Source organism: Montipora foliosa, chromosome 11 (assembly GCF_036669935.1).
Source record: "Montipora foliosa isolate CH-2021 chromosome 11, ASM3666993v2, whole genome shotgun sequence".
Classification (NCBI taxonomy): Eukaryota; Metazoa; Cnidaria; class Anthozoa; order Scleractinia; family Acroporidae; genus Montipora; species Montipora foliosa.
Genome location: NC_090879.1, coordinates 35,059,791 through 35,080,178, shown reverse-complemented (window position 1 = coordinate 35,080,178; position 20,388 = coordinate 35,059,791). Strand labels below are relative to the sequence as shown.

General features: G+C 39.4%; 1 protein-coding gene across 1 annotated transcript in view; it reads left to right on the top strand.

The window, feature by feature from the left end:
* The window catches only part of LOC137974729 (uncharacterized), a 203,157-nt gene that overhangs the window by 113,770 nt on the left and 68,999 nt on the right, over positions 1–20,388 (top strand). Inside the window, exon 6 of the mRNA XM_068821678.1 lies at positions 2,292–2,489. Coding sequence (XP_068677779.1) covers positions 2,292–2,489 — 198 coding nt within the window. The remainder of the gene's footprint in view (positions 1–2,291; positions 2,490–20,388) is intronic.

Sequence of the window (20,388 nt, the reverse complement as noted above, 5' to 3'; positions counted from 1 at the left end):
CATTGTAAAATTAAAGAGTCTCTGTTTATCTGTGTTCTAAAGCCAGCCTTAAATGAAAACGTTGGCAGTCAAAAACTTTATCTCTATTATTAGCATATTTTTTGTCGTTTTATGTCAATCAATTTCGTTAGTTCCCAGTCCGTACAGTTGTATTTTTGAATTTAAATTTATCTGTAACTGAATAGTAATCACTTCTGATGATGTATGTTGTAACATACGAAACGTTAAGTTTATAAAAGTTGTGCAGTTCAAGCAAATGTTTGTAACCGCTGTTTGCGTTTTATTCTTAATGATCAACTATCTTCACAAGTTCATCAGCAATCTTAGTGAGAAGACTGCGCCACTACGCCAATTGCTTCGGAATGACATATACACTGGACTTGGGAGGACCCTCAGCAACAAGTTTTTGTAGCTCTGAAATCTGACATCTCTTAAGCACCAGTCCTTAAGATCTTCAACCCCTTAAAGCCTGTTACACTGTCTGTCGATTCCTCTAAGAGTGGCCTTGGTGCTGTATACCTTCAGTATGGGAACCCTGTGGCCTATGCCTGGCGCGCTCTCACAGAAGACGAATCTCGATACACGCAGGTCGAGAAAGAACAGCTCGCTGCGACATTTACATGCAAGAAATTTCACGATTTCATTTATGGTCGAGAAGCCATCATTGAAACTGACCACAAACCTATTACGGCAATTGTAAACAAAGCAAGCCTCTTCATACTGCACTGCTCGTCTGCAACGTATGCTGTTACAGCTTCAGAGGTACATGTACAATTTGAAGTTCATTTACAGAAGAGGAACGGAGCTTCATGTACCGGATGCATTGTCAAGAGCCTGCATTACTGAAGAACCTGGTGTAGAGGATGACGATCAGCTTTATGTGATATCTTTCTCGTCGATCTCTCCCTTACGTATGGCCGAGCGACAAGTAATGGCGGTCGCTCGTTCACGAAAAGCATGCATCGAAAAAGCGCACTTCCCTTTGGAATTTCCAACTCAAATTTGGCAGTCGTAATTATTGGCCTTCAAAGGTCACGAAAAACAAAAAACAAGAAAAAGTCAAAATTTCGTCTCAGTAGCATTTTAATTATACAAATTTTTCAAGAGTAGAATTTACTGAGAATGTACTTGAAATTCTCGGAATTCCTAATACCAACTTTTTCTAATACCTGAAAGTCGTAAAGTCGCCTTTAAAAATGCATCCATGTGCCAGAGATATGGAGAGCATTAAATGAGCGGGAATTAATCAAATAGTGTCCCAGAGCTTGATAGAAGGTGTCTTAGGTATTGTGATGATTATTGTTTAGGGCATCTTCATATGAGCCCGGCTGTCTTGGTTTCCGAGATGTTGCTTAGCCTCTAAATCCTTTGTAAAAGCTTTGATGTTCGTATGAGAAGGCGGGCTGAAAATTTTGCCATATGAACACTTCATCCCGGTTACCGGGAGGAAAATAATACAATACATTTTCGTTATAAAACGGACATTACCGAGTATTCACTTCTCTTTTCTTCAATAATGAAGCTTAGATTAGTTTCATTTCATAGTTAACGTAAAGTCAAAATTAATTTGAGGTTGCTTAAACCATAGTTATTAAAGGGGACTGGTTTGGAAGCTCGGTAAACATGAAAGGAGCAAACAAAGATGCCAAGGTCCACGGCCGTGCACAATCTTTTGTTTTAGGCTCATACACTATGCATGAATTATGTAACCAACACGTTTCTATTGGTTAGTTCCTCAGTGCGGAGTAAACAACTATTGTGTTTTGTGCACGGTCAAGGCCAAAAAAGAGAACAAAAACCCACAACAAAGAAATCTGTCGGGTTTCATAACCATTCCCCTCAATTAACTGCTTAAACAAAGAAAATCGAGAAATTCTCGCCACGCTTCGCGGCTTGTTCGTTACATTTCACACCTAAATGGTCGCGTCCCAAATTTTTCATCTCGGAAAGTGGGCTTAAAGTCACCATATGAACAGAAACCAATTTCATCTTGGTAACCAATCCATTTCGGTCAACCGGGATCATGTGAAGAGCCCCATAATTATATGATAACATTGTCAAATCTCTGTGGATATGCAAGTATCAGTCCACTGGGCAATTTGACAATGGTTCGACCAAAGTTATTATCAACAAAAGGAGTAAAGCAGATGCTACATTGTACTTTGTTTGGTGCATGTATTCGTCACATTCTTAATTTTCCCAACCGACTAAAAGGCAAAAGTAAAGTCATCCTAGGTAGGGTCACAGATTACCAAGTATGTTGCTTTGTTTTTATCTCTGTTCAATTTAAGGAAACCTTGCTTTCAGAAAGCCAGTAAGTACTACATATACCGATCCAGTTGAACGTACAGTAGATGGAAACCTCGGGACTGGGATTAACCTGTTGGCGTGGCAAGTTGACTTGGGAAGGATGGTGCCAGTGAATGAAGTGATCTTCTACTGCGATGATACTCCCTATAGCTATTGTCCTGAGTTCGTGGTCAGAGTGGGTAAGTTGGCTAATAACATGGATATTTACCTTTTCTGTTCTCAGCTGACAAGGAAAGGAAGGAAACACATTTGCACTGTGAACCATTCCTTCCATGAAAGATTCAAGCAGAGAGATTTCAATTTCTTGTTTTCTTGTAAACCATGATGATTTTTATTACATAAAGTAATTTTCTTGGTAGAAATTTTTAAACCATTCTTCTTTTTATTTTTATCCTTGTTTCTAAAGAAAACATGGAACTTAATTTTAAAATAAAAAACAAAGATCACAGATGTGCACCCATGCAGTTGTTCAAAGGCCGGATAGCTTTGTCCGGTGTATGCAAGTCCAAATGTGACAAAATATCAAGATTGCCAATTTCATGTGTCAACTATACATTTATAAATCAAGTTTCCTATATTCATATTAAATTGTCAGATGTTTACGTCAAACGATATACTTATACATCAAGTTTTTTTTAATATTCATATCAAGTTCCCAGATATTCATGTCAAAACATCTTCCAATGCATTACCAATGCATCTATGCCTATATCGAGCCGACTTTTTCATATTTGGAAAAAAATCATGTCAAGTTTAGAGTCAGTTTACGTGCCCACTTTTAAAAATCAAGAAAGCCTGGTGCTGAGCATTTTAAAAAGGAAGAGGCAGCATGAGAACCAGCCGTACAATAAACAACAGGGAGGCCACGAATCTCTTCAAAAGTTCTTCGTAAAGTGATCTTGCGTGTCTGTGTTCACAATGCACCGCAGAGCAGAGTAGTACCAAGAAACGTTACGAGTATCAACGCCGTATCATCGAAATACGTCTTCACCAGGTGGCTCTCAGTTATGACGCCATTGAGCAGCTGATGAAGGCTCTCAAGACAAATTTTGGTGTACTGCCATAACATCCAGGAAAGTGATATCGAGAACAGTACAGCAGGTTCAAACGGCTTCTTTATAGCCCACAATTTAGTAGTTGCAACTTGGATGATCGAGTATTGCAGGTATGAATGTGTGATGTTTTTGTAAATAGTTTTACAATGTTGATTGGAATTACGGTCGTTTCTCCTACGGGTCGTTTCGCCTACCGTCTGTTCGCCTACGTCTAGAGTCGATTCGCCTACGTCCAATAAGTCAGTTCGCCTACGTCGTAAACTCCGTACTATGACAATCATTGTGTAGAGATAGACTATTGATCGAGTTGCGAGTTGAGTTGAGTTTGAGTTGAGTTTGAGTTGAGTTTGAGTTAAGATTGAGTTAAAATTGAGTTAATATTGAGTTACGGTTTTTGGCATATTTGGCACTTAAATCTAATAAATATTAAGTAGAAGTCACTGGGAAGACCATGAATCACCGTTTTCGTGAAGTGCACAGGTGTATATTTACGAAATGGTTTTAAACTGATCAAAACAATCTTGAAATTTCATGCACGGCAGTATCATTGTTTACCAGTTTACCAGTTTCAGCACTTGGGACTCCTTCGATTTGACTACTGTCTGTTTTGCTGTTATGTGGTCTCATCGACCAATGGTCCCTTTAGAAGATTATGCCAAGCCGAACATATGGCTGATCAAAAGACCAGACCACAACACTGTTTGGTGCGATCTTTAACATCTCACAGAGTTTATGAACATTGAAGTTTGTGAGACGGGACCTGCGATTTATAGTCCTTATTCGCGAAGACTTGAAAGTCTAACCATTTGCGGATGTTATTACAAAGGCAGCACCTTCTCCTCAATTATTTTAAGACCCTGAGTGTTGCGAGTCCGTCCGGAGTTGAATTCACGATCTCGTGCATAACAAACTGAGCCACCGGCGCGCGGTTGTTCCGTCTAGCGATCAAGTCTATCGACGCAGAAAAGATGTCTTCTTGTAAGGCTAAAGATGGGTTTTACTGTTAAGCCAGCTTATAGCCCTGGCGGCCAAACGATTAAAACGTACCGTTTGTCATCCAGCAGCGTGGTTTTCATGATCGGCTATCACACAAAATTATCGGAACAAGTGAGCCGCAATGAGGGTTTGTGTAAAATCTGGAACTCGGAACCTGGAACCCGTTTTTCCCCTTACTGACCCTAGCCTCGGAAGTGCCTTTGTCAGTTCTCATTTACGTCACAGTTGCCGGCAAAAACAAAAGAAACCGTGAACGAAAAACCAAAATTAATTAACAAGTAAATAACAAGTGACTTCGAACGCTTGCCGACGACTCCTCGATTAACTATCAACATTCCATTGAGTGAGAACCAGAACCTGAAGTGCGCAAAGATGCCAAGTCTTACCATGTAGAAACGGGAAACAGAAGGTGAGCGAAACAAACATCATTTCATAGTGTTTTCCCTGATTAGTAACAAGTCATATTCTAGAAAAGGGGTTTTAGGCCTAGGGCTAGACAAATGGAAGGTTTAATTTTAGGTTACTTTCGGAAAGGTAAAACAATGACCTGCAAGTACGAAAAAACTTTTGTGACTTTTGTTTTAGACCCGGCTCAATCTCGGTCTTAAATTTCTGGGACACTTGATGCCATACACCCCCCAACCTTCCTTCCTTTCGAAGTTGTAGGGAAAAGAAAACAAGAAAACTATTGACTTTTCTCATGAATGCCTAAAGTTATTGCGCAATCAACATTGAAAAGGGGGGAAGGGGTTGCATTTTGGGTTGGTGTCACCATCTTTTCGGCTGGAATTGTAGCTAGGCAACTAGACGTCATAATCAAGCATTACTTGATTACTCGAGGTGCAAATGCTTGGAGCCAACAGTCAAATCAAATACGTGAGATAAGGGATCTTGCAAGCTTTAAACGTGCGATATCCAAGGACACATTTGAAATCGCTAGGGCACATTTTTTTACATGGCTTGTTCGTATTATTACATAGTAAATTATGTTGGTTACTAATTATTACTATTGTTTAAATTTCTTTGACATTAAATAATATTTAGCGCTAAGTTATACCTAGTTTATTAGTCGTTTTAACATTTATATCTTGTAATTCTTGTAATTTTTTTGGCATTTATACTTTGTAATTCTTACACGGCATGTCTGAAAACCAGCTTGCTGAGCCATTTACCGGTTTTCCGACATGTGTGACTAGGTCAAAAATGTTCACTTAATTAAATGCTCGGCTTGCATTACAAAACTTCGGTGACTAGCAAACGTGACAATCGTGTTTTAGAATTTCAGCGGTTATGAGCAAAAAGCGTAATGCGGGCTCTCTTCGTCGTCCTCTTTCGTTTGATGATCGATCATGATGCCGCACGACAAATACGGTTCATCGTAGCCACCGGGCTGGGTTTGAATGGCTTACCCTTATCCCTTTGAAGACATCCTTTTGACGTCGATAGACTTTACAGCAGCAACGAGAATGATGCCTTAAAAGGTGTAATAATAATGAGATTGTTTTGATCAGGAAAGCCATGCAATTTTGCAAAAATTTATGCAAATATAGCTTTCAACACGAAGAAAACAGTTTTCGAAGTGACTTGTACTGAATATTCACTACTTTTAATTCCGAAAAACGCCAAAAACTGTAACTCAATCTTAACTCAAACTTAACTCAATCTTAACTCAAACTTAACTCAAACTCAACTCAACTCAACTCAGCTCGTAACTCGATGAATAGCCGATCCCCCTTGTGTAAAACAGTTGATTCACCTCCTTGATGTGCGGTGTCGGAGTTCGTAAACAAGCGATGCTATTTTTGACGGTCGATTCCATTCTTAGGAACCTGAAGCCTTTTTATTCGGTTAGCTTTCAATAAATGGTTAGGATTTGCTTTATTTAAATACTTGTACTTGAAAATTACCTAATTGAAACCGATATTTCGGTAGTGTAGTGGACTGAGGTTAAGTACATTTGCTCTTAAGCCATTGAATCGAGTGTTCGATCAACTTTTTCTAATTTTTCTCCGTTTTTTTTTTAATTCTAAATGACATACGCTGCCAGGTGTGCCGGGGTCTCCCTCTCTTTCGTTTCCCCTGTGGGTTCCACTCCAGTGCCCTCTTGACTACATGTCCATCTGGTCTCCTCAACGTGTGGCCGATCCATTCCCAAGCTCTTTGTCTTATCTCTTGCTCTATTGGTCGCTGCCCTCTTTGTCTCCTTGTTGCTGATTTTTCCTGGCCACCAAATCCGCAAGATGTTCCTCAGGCTCTTATTGATCAACACCTGCAACTTCTGTTCCAATCCCTTAGTCAGCCTCCAAATTTCAGAACCATACAAGAGCACCTCCTTCACATTTGACCCAGAGACTCTTAGCTTGGTCTTGGTTGATAGTTCTATGGATCACCATATTGGTCTCAGCATCGCAAATGTCTGTCTTGCCTTTCCAATTCGCGCCTGAATGTCTTGGTCAGTTCCTCCCTTCTTGCTTACAATGCTCCCATAAAACTCATCCAATTCCTTAATCCGCCCCCCTGAAACTGTCACACATCACCACGTTTGGTACCAATACGCATTAACTTTGTCTTGATGGCATTGATCTTCAGGCCTACATTCGCACCTTGTACCTCCAAGGCCCGTGTCTTATCCCTCATATCCTGTATTCTGTGCGACAGTAGGGCCAGATCATCGGCAAAGAAAAGGTCTTCTAAGGATGTCGTAAAGGTCCACTGAATACCTCTCTTCCTGTCATTGCTAATCTAGTGCAAGATTAAGTATATTTTTCCTCATTTCCAAACGAAAAACTGTTAAAATTGTTCTAAGTCTAGTCCAAATGTTAATTGAAATACCTCTTCCACTATTGCCAAAGCCAGCTTGAATATGGCATACGGCATACGAGGGTGCTAAAGGGGGTACCCAATTGTCAGTTAACTACTAATTTTTCGGCTAATTGTCAGTTAACTACAATTTTTTTGGCCAATTGTCAGTTAACTACTAATTTCAGTTATCTATTAACTTTTATTATCTCACAGCGATGATAATTGATTCATAACCCGAATTTTTACTGGGTTACCTATGGCGCGCCGTTTGTTTCAAAATTAATTATATCTACCGATTGACCCACTCATCAGTTAGTCACATACAAATTAGCATTAATTGGATCAGTTGCGAGTCACTTATTCCATATTTTATCAGTTTTACTGATTTAACGTTTAGTTGTCTGTTACATTCGATCCGTTGTGTTCCTGATATTCCATCACTTGTAAGGTTTTATCGATTAGTTGTGTGCTTAACATTCGATCAGTGAACTGATTTATCGATCAGTTGTGTTCCAAATATTCGATCAGTTGTACTGATTTATCGATCAGTTGTGTCGCTAATATTCGATGAGTTAGTTGCACTGATTAATCAACCAGTTCAGTACCTTATATTCGATCAGTTGCGTTCCTAATATTCGATCAGTTGTACTGATTTATCGATCAGTTGTGTACCTAATATTCGATCAGTTATACTGATTTATCGATCAGTTATGTCCCTAATATTCGATCAGTTGAACTGATTTACCGATCAGCTGCGTCCCTAATATTTGATCAGCTGTGTACCTAATATTCGATCAGTTGTACTGATTTATCGATCAGTTGTGTCCCAAATATTCGATCAGTTGTTTCCCTAATATTCGATCAGTTTTACTGATTGATGAGTTGTGTCCCTAATATTCGATCAAGATAAGAAACGCAAGGAGTGACAGGCCGCACTGATTCCCTTCCTATGTGAAAACATGTATAGAATCTCTTATAGTTTTGCTCTCACAAGCAGATCTTTTAAGGATTTTCCTTTTTTGTACGAAATGATAGGTGGTTCTTTAAAAATTTTGCGAAGTAGGGATTGATTTTGAATTAAATGCCATTTTGTGAGGAAAGCTCCTTTTAAATTGGACACTGATGGCTGCAGGTACATGTATTGTGTCACAAAAGGTAAAATATGTTCTTGTGTTTTGTTATTACTGGGTTGCCGTATGGCAATCCCAATCGGAAAATGGGTAGATTTCTCCGTTTCATTTTTTTTATTTTTTTCCGTGTCGGTAAAAGTCTTGCCTATCACTCCCCTGCTAAGTGGTGTCTTTGTGCATGGAGCCCTTCTGCGCGTATTTTCTTAGGATCGAGAGGGTAGTGGGAAATGCGTAGATTTCTCTGGTGGACACATTATAACGATTAACTTAACCGGCAATGGCGTCGAAAGTCATGCAGCGCGAATGGCGTTTTAGTGGATCTTTGAACAAAATATACCCTTATGAAGCTCAATAATGGCAAATCAATTGGATACTGAACAATACAGTCGGTGGAATCTTAAAAGCGACGAGTAATGGACTTCGACAACAATCTGTCGCCCGTCGAGGCGTCTTTTACCAAGTGTGCTGTTATGTAGAACACTGAAGATTCGCAGGGCAGCGATAATAGTGAATTCAAAGACTAGACCAGGTGGATTGAATGGAATTTCAAGCGTTAAAATCGCTGAAAAGGTAAGATTATTGTCGAAGCGATGCCGCAATTGCGTGTCTTCACCACATGTTCCTTTGATCTCACATTATCAGGAGTACCCAACGAGAAAAATTTCTAAAGTGATTGGATATCGCCTCCAGTAATATTTCAACAGTCACTAATTGTTTTTTGGTTGATTATTAACTTCTGTGGCAAAATTATATCCGCTCCCCAAAGCCAGCTAGAGCTAGAATTTAAAATACAATTTCCAGCCAGGATCTTTACTTTAAGAGCTCTTCACAGCCAGGATATTTACCAAAAAGGCATTTCTCTAGCCAGGAATGTCTCTTTCTCCCCTTTTTTGTCAGCCAAAAAAGTAACCAACATTTAGCCAGCCAGGAAAATAATTTGAGCCATTTTAGCCAGCTGATACAAAAAAAATAACTCAACGAAAGTTTGGTGGTGTTTGAGCCATTTTCGTTGCTTATGACTTCGGTGTACATTAACGCGGGATAAAAATGTCATTTCTACTCTCTTACTGGTCTGTGGAAAATATAAATCGTCTTTACTTCACTCCAAATGAGAGCAAAGTTGTGAGATCGGAAAATATAAATTTAGAGTTGGTTTACTTGATTTGAACGCAAACTTAAGACTGACACCAGGACCCACAAACAACCACGTTTCCAGGGTTCCAAACACTGGTAACGAGATTAGATTCATCAAGAGAATGTCTAGAGAGCACATTCGCCAAACGTTTAACGCGTACTTACTCTTCTTCTGCCCCACCTCCCCTCCAAAAGCTCATAATTCTGAACTTTATTTAAAATTACGCGTTCTGCTATCACTAGAAAGCAACGAAAATTTCGATGAACATTGTGCACAACTCACTACCCAGTAACGACAAAATCAAGTGACCGCAAGGCGCATTCCAGTATCCAAAACAATGATATTATTTAAGCCGATACAGAAATGAAATAGAACAAAAGCATTGTCTATCCAGCGCCAATCAGATACCTCGAAGACACACCCTCCCAGTAGCTGTAGAAACTCCACGCCAAGAACGCAAGTCTATTAATTATAATATATAAATAAAATTTGGTGTATAGGAAATCATATACCGAAAAAGCACGGAACGTCTATCCTTCATGATGAAGAACAATAAGTGGTGCAGATGGAAACAAATGCCAGAAAGACACAGTCTATCGTTCATGATGAACTAAGAACAACTATGCGGTGCTTACGGACTCAAATGTCAAGAATGTCACAGATGTCACAGTCTTTCCTTGAAGACGAAGAATTATGCGGTGCACAAGAAATTAAATCGTGGGAAATCACACTTGAGTGATGAAAAACCAATATTCGGTGCAGAAGAAATCAAATAGGGAAAAGGTACAGTCTTTACGCAATGATGAAAACCAATTACGCGGTGCAGAAAAAATCAAATGCCTGGAAGGCAAAGTCTATCATTGACGATAATGAACAGTTTTGCAATGCTGACCAAATGAAATGACAAGAGAGCACAGTCTATCCTCGACGGTGAATAACAGTTCTGCGATGCAGACGGAACCTAATTGCGAGAAGGCAGAGTCTTTCCTAGCGACAAGAAACAATTATGCGGTGCTGAAGATAATACATGTTAGGAAAGCACAGTCTACAGATAATGATGAAGAATAGTTATGCGGTGCAGCAGAAATCAAATGCCGGGAAGTCATGATCATGGTCTACGAATCCTTGACGATAAAAAATATTTATGGTGTGCTGTAGATATCATTTCCCGGGAAAGCACACCCTATAGAAAAAAGAACTTTACGGTCAATCGCCGGGATTCCTGTCACTTTCCTTTTCTGCATACTGACTCCTCTTCATATTCAGACGAGGATCCATGTAGCCTTTGTTATGGCTTTTCATATCTAAAAATACAACCGTAGATTACTATATTATTATAACTGCATAGTTATTACTCGCCAACTTGGATTTACTATCTATACAGCCAAACTCTAGGCCGTAATCGCTCAAAAGTCACAATCGCTGCAAAGGCTTCAAAAGATAAAAGAGAGCTGTTCACAGCAATCACCGCAAAAGCTTTGCTAAACCTGTAAAGACAAAAACTCCTTTTTTAAGTCCAACCCCACACTTAAATCTTACATAACCGAAGGGCAATCGCTGCGAAAGCTTTACAGGATTAAAGACAACTGTTCACAGCAAAAGCCATAACTGGCAATCACCGCAAAAGCTTTGCTAAACCTGTAAAGACAATTTCAGCAAAAGTCCTTTTTTTAGTCCAACTCCACACATCTTACATAACCGGGAAGCAATTGCTGCGAAGGCTTTACAGGATAAAAGACAACTGTTCACAGCAAAAGCCATAACTGGCAATCACCGCAAAAGCTTTGCTAAACCTGTAAAGACAATTTCAGCAAAAGTCCTTTTTTTAGTCCAACTCCACACATCTTACATAACCGGGAAGCAATTGCTGCGAAAGCTTTACAGGATAAAAGACAACTGTTCAGAGCAAAAGCCATAACTGGCAATCACCGCAAAAGCTTTGCTAAACCTGTAAAGACAATTTCAGCAAAAGTCCTTTTTTAAGTCCAACTCCACCACTTAAATCTTACATAACCGGAAAGCAATCGCTGCGAAAGCTCAAACAAATAAGATAAGTAATTTTATTTCTGTTTCATTTTATTTTATTTTTATTGCATCTTGCCTGACACATATTTTCAACTTAGTTATTTTCACTGGTATCCTCCAAAGGACTGGAAGAGTTCTGGAGTAACTCCAGTTTTCAAAGGACCCAGCAGCAAATTACAGGCTTATCTCTGTACTTTCTGTAATAGCTAAACTTTTTGAAAAAGCCATTTTCAGTCAGGTATATAAACACGAGTCAGAGAATTGAAGCTACTTTCGAAATATCAGTCTGGCTTTAGACCCATTAGGGGCACCCAACGATAATATAGTTCAAAACCACTTAAACGTAGCATTGTTAAACGTATTCTAGTATTTAAACCGTAGATATAAGCATATTTTTATCCCCTAAAAATTTTTCATCTGTTCGGATTTCCTAGCTGAAAGGTTAGTGATCCGAAAGTTATAGGGATCAAAACTTACCTTTTCGAAAATTTAAGCCAGAAAAAAAGGCTCCCGAAAATTCTAGGTGACCCTTTTAGGGTAAAAATCTGTTAAAAATGGGCAATTATACCATTTTTCAGATGTTCGAAACTCCTAGGAGAGGCAGGCAAGCAAGAAATTTTACAGCAAATGTTCCGAAAATATTAGATCTCAAATCCTCTTCCGAACAGATATTTTCCGAAAATTGACGTTGGGTGCCCCTGACCCATGCACTCTACCCTTACGACTCTGATTGACATGAAAGACAATTGGTATCTTATTAACATCGACGATGGCTTAACAAATGCCATTCTTTTTATTGATTTAAACAGTCATTTGATGTTATGAGTATTGACCATGAGATCGTTCTGTCAAAATTAGAGCTGTATGGGTTTAAAGGTGCAGGTCTTAATTTTTTTCGACGACGAGACTTGTGACCTCTCAGATAGAACTCAGGTTACAGTTATAAATAACGTAAATTCTTAAACTACTTACGTTGTGGGGTCCCTCAAGGCTCTATCCTTGGCCCTCTGCTATTCCTATTATACATTAATGACCTCGACCTAAAACTTCCTATCAGATGTGAGAATGTATGCCGCGATGCCTCTTATCTCACTCCAAAAACTCCGAAGAGTTGTTTTCATCCCTCACTCACGATCTAAGCAATCTGAAAAAATGGCCAAACTCTAACCGTCTAAGTCTTTAGGTAATGTCCTCAAGACCAAGCGTCTGTTGACAGGGACAAGACATAAAATCTCTCTGCTCCCAAGTGAACCTCACATCTGCCTTGATGGGCATTCAGTTATTGGAAGAGTCAGTACGTACAAATGTCTAGGCATTCAGGGAGATGAAACACTCTCGTTGGAGGCTCATATCTCTGAAGTCGTCGGTAAAGTTGCTGAAGTACTTGCCGCCCAGAGGAGGCTAAAACCGATATGTCCCCAGAGTACCCTAATGACGATTTATAAGTCACTAATTCTACCACATATATATTATTGCAGCGCTGTGTGGGCCTGCATCGGTAATGGTTGAGCCAAAAACTAGAGAAATTACAAATTAGGGCAGCACGCGTAATAACAGGGTCTGATTGGGATGTCAGATCTACACAGATTCATTGTGCCCTCAAATGGAAAAGCCTCGCTCACAGACGTGAAAACGATATTTCAAATCTTTAATATTCAAATACAGTAACTACAATAACTTTGTACCCGAATAACTGCGTCTGAAAAATTCGCCAGCGTAAATACCATTCACACACATAATCTTCGGAACGCCCAACATAACCTGTTTATTCCGCGGCCAAATGCTGAGGTCCTCAAAAAGAGTTTCCGTTATAGGGGCGCAGTAAAGCCTGGTTTCCATATGATCTGCAACGGTCTGCGATCGGTCTGGGACACAATCGCCGATAGGTCTGTGCCAAGTCGCAACGCCTGTCTGATATGATCTGTGTCCTATCGGCGACACACTATTGTTCTCCTTGAAACACGTTCAATCAGACTTGAAGTAAGTGCGCGCCTTTTTCTCCTCACTTCGCTGAGGATTAGGGGTACGCTTATCGGCGATCGCTTCAGTTTTATATGGAAACATTTACCTGCGGTGTTTACGATCATCTGCGATAAGACCGACGCAGACGGCTTCCGATCGTCGCAGACCGTTGCAGATCATGTAGAAACCAGGCTTAACATAGACCAGTGTCTCAGCTGACGCTAAGCAGGTCTCACTACTTTAAATAGCTTTATTGTGCTATTGCAAATTAGAGATTAATTTTATAGTACTTAATATAAGATATTTCAACGATGCTTGTAATTTTTAAGTTTACGATTTTGGGTACTCCTGGCATTATATTTGTTAGTATTAATGCACACAGCTGTTGAGAGGACCACTTTTTAGTGAAAAGGGTCCCACGGTTAAATAAAGTTTTGTTGCTGTTGTATTTTTATCCCGAATACCGGCAATCTGGACTTGAGAGGAGGCCATCCTTTGGAATCTCCAAGGAGCATTCAGAGAGGGTGCGTATAGTTCACATGAACGGATATTTCCGGGTTACTTAGACTTTCTTCAAGAACCTATACCGTCGTCGGCAATTTCCTATTTGGGAGCCGAAGACAGAATTTCTCTAATCATGTCATCCAACGCGGTATCTGCTATACTGCTATACTGTACTTGTAATCAGTTTCCTGGTTGTTATGGCAGTACAGCCGGCTTTTCAGCGCAACAAGAGTCTTAAGGCGTTTATCAGTTGCTCATTGTCATAACTGAGAGTGAGAGTCACCTGAAGACGTGTTTCGATGACTGGATGTGTTGATATGTTACTATCTTGTAAAAGTTTCTTTGTTCTGCTCTACTCTACTCTTCTCGACAGGAACTTAGCTTGGTCATCATCGCGGGGTACATTGTGAACAAAGACAAGATCAGTTTTCGAAGAACTTTTCTGCGTTCGGAATGAAGAGATTCGCGGCCACCAGATGTTGTTTGTTGTACGGCTGGTTCTCAGACTCCCTCTTCCTTTTTGAAATGCTCGGCACCAGGCTTTCTTGATTTATAAAAATGTTAACGTTAACTTGACATGAATTTTTTATCAAAAGTGAAAAAGTCGGCTTGATATAGGCATAGTTGCATTGGTAAGGGAAAGCTGTTTTGACGTGAATATCTGGGAACTTGATATGAATATAAAAAACTTGATGTATAGATATATCGTTTCACATGAATCATATGCCAATTTGATATGAATATGAGAAACTTGATTTATAAATGTATAGTTGACACATGGAATTGGCAATCTTGATATTTTCTCACATTCGGACAAGCATACCGGTGGATAAGTCTCTATCTAACAGTTTCAGTCTGCAATAATTTCAGTATTTCCTCCTGTAACAATGAATATGCACAGCCTAGGCACATCTAATTGATAACTAAGGGTGTGTACGAAAACCTTGGAGAACGTTTATAACGTAAGGTAAAGTCTTCTTACAATCCAAGGGGCCCATTAGGCCGGAGCTTATCCTGGTTTCTGTAGCATGAAGCGACTAGGAGTATTTCTACTCCTCCTCTGCAAATTGTCAGGCTATAAAAATATAAAATAAAATTTGTCTTAGCATCATTCACAAATAAGTTGGCTGTTAGTGGCATTAACCTTTACATAAGGTTGCTATGTGTTTCAAAGCTTGCATTACTTGCAGCTACATAGTTATCCAGACTCATTTTAAAACAGGTTTAAGTGCTTTATCCACCATTTTTTTTGGTAGTTAATGGAAAGCAGTTTGGGATGGTTCGGGATGGAAAGTCCACTAGTCGAGATATTTTTTGTGGTGTACCTCAAGGTTCAGCTAGTTAACTGATGAGCAGCAGCCTTTTCAATTAATTTGGAAGTAAACATTAGATTCGAAACCGGTCGAAAATCACTAAAAACCTCAAAGTCAGGATTCACCTTCTTCAATAAAGGGATGAAAAGCGCTTCCTTGTGAACATCCGCAACAGTTCCTGTCTCCAACGAAAGATTGACCATTTTAGTAATCACGGACAGAAAGTCAGGAAGGCAGAATTTTAGCACACACACAGCCTAAATGTTTCACTTTTTCAAGCGACACCTCCTTAAAGCTGGCCAACTGAAAAGGGCAGTGGAATGAGTATGAGAGGAAAGGTGCCGCATCGCCAGCATCACTAGAGAGGTTATTACGGATATTTTGTTATTAAAGAAATCTGCGAATCTCTCGGCTCAATCCACATCAGAAGAAGGAGGATAGCTCGGTTCAGTTCTCTTGTGCAGTAATTTATCCACAGTTTGAAAACAGTTTTTACAGTTTCAGACAATTTTTTTCGAGGCTTAAAACGTATTAAAAAGCGTATTTTCGGATTCCTGTGCTGTTTTGACCGAGCGACGAAGTCCTGGGCTGACTACATAGGAGGAGTAACTCACTTCGCATTCATGCGCTATACTACTGACACAATAAATGACAGTATAAGTTTTGTTTTTTTATTAAATGATCATGTATGAAAACTCCGTCCACAAACATTTCAGCAACATTTCACTGCCAACAAAGCTACAACTTACTCCTTCTACGTCACAGGTCCCAGTCCTCCTTCACGCTCGATCAAATCTGGGTTGCCAGACTTAAATGTCCCAAAAATCGATAACAACGAGGAATCCTTGAATACTTTTTGAACAATTTTATCGACGTACCAAAAGGTGAAAAAAGGGTGATAGGCACTTTAAGACGTGTTGTTAAATTAATGGTTTCTTTTGTTCCCTCGCCTAGGTACTAGTGAAGGTATAACTAGACTATAAAGTGTTACTAATTTGTGTATTTGCTAAAGAAAATGCTTATTTAAGCTTTCATTACTGGTGAATTCAGCGTTATTGTAAGGGATTCTCATGTCCACAAATGATAGAAGTCTTCACAGCTCTTTAGAAGTAAAGATAGGTTCTTGGAAAAGCTTCTAATAGCATCTGATGTCAATAACAGTTCTGGGCCGAGTTCTCTGTTCTAGACCTTTTACTTTTCTTGATTTATATTAATGATATTTATAATTCTTCGGAGAAGCTTTCTTTTTATTTATTTGCTGATGATACAAGCCTTCTGTATGCTGACAAGGATTTGAAGTCACTAGAAAGTGTTGTGATCATTGAATTGCAGAAAGTCTGTAACTGGTTAAATGCAAAGAAGCTGACCGTAAATGCAAAAAAATCGAATTTTGTCCGGCATTTTTAGACCATCACGAAAGAAGCTTAATTATCAGATTAATATTTAACAACTATTCACCGAAGTGGAGGTGGCTAGTGGTGGATATTTACCGAGCCGCGACACTGAGGTAAATAGTTGTTTTAGTATACACCGTGAAACAGTGAGATAATATAGCGCAAAAAGTGATTTGAACTCATTTATTTCTGCAAAGATTACAATATTTTTGAGCGCAAAGCCCGCGAAAGTTGCTCGTAGGTGAATAATTTATTTAACAACTAACAAATGGAAGTGGCTAGCGGTGGATATTTACCGTGCCGCGAAGCGGCGAGGTAAATATCCAACGCTAGCCACCGACACTGAGGTGAATAGTTGTTTTAGTATATACTAAAACAGTGAGATAATATACACTGTTTTAGTATATACTAAAAGGATACATAACAATGCCTCAAATAGTGATATTTCTCTTGAATGTAAAGATTATGTAAAGTTCCTGGGAATGCTCATCGATAAAAACTTGACCTGGAATATCATACCGATTATTATATTGCCTCTAAAATTAGCAGAGTTATTAGAATTATTGCACACTTCAGCTCCGTATCTTTAATCAAAATTTACCGTTCTCTGATTTTTCCATATACTTACTATGGAATTGCTGCCTGGGGCCAAGCTGCACAGGTTTATTTGAGGAAGATATTTATCTTACAAGTGAAGGCTGATTGAACATAGAATCGCATCAGCAACAGCTAAATTCCACGAGCTCCAAAAAATACCCACTAACGCTCGAATATCAGCGAGGACACGGGGTCGATATATGACTGGTTTTGTACGATCAAGATTATGCTACAACATAGCAACTTGGAATAATCCAGATCATTTTGTGGAGAAGTTGGACGTTGTATGGCACAGAATGTTGAGAAAAGTTGTGAAAAATGGATTTAAACGAAAACCAGACTCTAAAGCATTCATCTACTCAAACAAAGACCTACAATGTACTGCGTATTACCGAGTGTCAATCTATTGAAATTTTTGCTGAAAAACAGCAGGTCAAATGGCTAGCACATTGTGTCAGAATGGAAAATGATGCACTTCAAAAATTCTCTCTCTTTATGACTACAACAAAGAAAAAGTACAAATCAGTATGGTCAAGAATCGAGTCAAGATTGGGAATGGACCGGCAACAGTTTTGGAAATTAGCCCGAGATAAACCGAGCTTCAATCGCTATATCAACTCTAGATACGGCAGCTTCGAGGATGAATCATCCACATGAAGTACAAAAACGAGCTCTTCGGCTAATGTTCTTTGCTGGTAATAGATCTCATGCTATTCTTTCGTTTGTCTCCGCTAATGTTTTACCCCTCAATGTGCTTTATTTTGAAACAGTAAGGTTCTCTTATGCACGACATATCTACTAATTCTGCGCCTCAGAATATCTGTGATCTTTTCACCTGTTCATCCGACCGGCCTTCATTCATATAACACTAGATTTTCTGATGTTGGTAACTTACATGTTCATGTTCATGTTCATCGAGACTGAGTATTCTCCTTAATTCGCTTTCCATTTTCGGAGCTAAGCTATGATGTTGCCTGAAGCCTAACTTGCGCAAGCTTAGGAAAAACCTTTTAAAAACAAAATTCACCAATTTTTACTTGCGGTGCTTGGTGATGACGATGATTATGTTGATGTTAGGGTTAGCTAGCTATCATTATTACTTCCTTATCTTTCATGTTTTCTTATATTCTTATAGGTTCTTGCTCAATCTATCTATGTAAATGCTAGTTATCTGTGAATGTATGTGTACAGGGTGTTTCAAAAAAGTTGCATTTCGTCTCAAAAATTTAATGTAAATTTTAGGCAAATTGAAATTGACTCAGTTAGTAAATTTATCTAAATAATTGTTCAAAGGAATTTCAATTCTAAGATTTGAATACATGACAATACTTTTGAATTTTCGCTCCCAATGTACACGCGCGTGTGCTTTGTCCCGCCCTATTTTCCCCGCACATTGTCTGTTTTCGAATTTATTGCCTTTGTTTTGGATTTTCTCTGCTTTTTCATGGAAATCACAGTCATTGTTAGGCTGTCACTGTTTGTGCTAGAGCTCAGGCAGCTATTTTACGGTCATCTGGCCATTCAGTATACCTGCCAACTCTCACGCCTTAGACGTGAGTCTCACGCCTGCGGGTTGAAAACTTCGATCTCACGCCGGCTCACGCATGCGGGCCAATTTCTCACGCCTGACTGAAAAATGTGAGTTGTTGCCGTCTTGCTTGACACAATTTCCAAAAATATGTTAACTCAGACCCATTCTCTATTGTCGAATTTCCCATAATACACTTTGTTTGCCCCCCAAATTTTGCATAAACCAATGTTTTCAAATGCTCTTGGAACGAAAATTATGTTTAAAATAAATAAATGACAATACCTTCCTCGCGATCTCTGATTTTTGAAGTGAAAAGCACTGGGAGCGAGCTCGCGTTTATTAACCCTTTATACGTCTTCGAAATACTTCGGACGTCTTCGGAAGACTTCGGACGTCTTCGGAAATCTTCGTACGTTTTCGGAAATCTTCGGAAATGTTCGTGTCGTCTTCAAAAATCCCAGCACTCCCAGGATAAAAATCTCAGAAAAAGTTGGCAAATATACATTCAGTCAAAGAAATAGCCAAATTGTTTAAAAGACCGAACGATGGGTGAACAAGTGGTCAAAAAGGAATTCCTTCGACAACAAACCAAGGAGTGGACGGCCGTCTGTTTTGACAAACTATGCGAGAAATGTAATCACGAAAGCTAAGTATAAATGTAATAATTCAACAAGAAAGATTGCCTAAAAATTTCAACATCAAAATACCAAGGTTTTGAGGGGTGGAAAGCCTTAGAGCGAAGGAAGATACCGCTATTAAGTGAGAAGCAAAGAAGACCTTGTTTGAAATTTGCCAGGAAATGCTCCAAGCTCACGGCAGAGAATTGGGAGAACTTCTAATTTCCAAATGAGTGTCTTAAGTATCTAGTTCATTGCCCGAATCCAGAAAACCACATCGTATGGGGCTCTCAGGAGTGCCGGAGTTTGAGCGTGACTGGTGCCGGAGAAGTGTGATTTTTTCGGCGAGATGTGAGGTAAGCTAGAAATTACTTTCCAGCCTTTCCTTTATTTAGGTACGTGTGACAACCCGGGAATTTGAGAAGTCGCTTAAATCGCATTCAGTCAGGCAAATAACCACACAAAAAGCGAGAAATTCACTACGACAATAAAGTGCGGCCTTTTTATTGAGCACTTTTGCGGGTAAATATCTTTTTCAGTTTGTTATCGAGATTCCCATACAGATCCTTATAATTATTTACTCTCCGAGACTGGTCAGCCTGTGGTGTAAACAGAAGATGCAACCGCATCGAAAAACGATGTGGTTACAAATGAAACCGCGTTCATGTAAACGCTGCCTCAGTCTCCAGTTAAAAAATTCTGATCACGTGATAACATTTTTTGTGGCTCTGCGGTTTCGAAAATACCGATCTCGAGACTCTATTTTCTGTTGCTCTCCCCAAAGAGAAAAGCGCAAAACGGTGTTGACGGCGAGTAAAACCGGCCGAAGCTATTACGGGTAACCCAGGAAAAGTCTTGTCCGAGGAAATAAGAAGCAGGTGAAAACTTTTCTTCAGGTTGTTTTCTTTCGAAATCACAGAGGCACAAAAGTGCTATAACGTGATCAGATTTTGTTAACCGCAGACTGAAATAAATGCCCTTGTCGCCCTTGTCCAAGGACGTCTGAGATCGATAGTA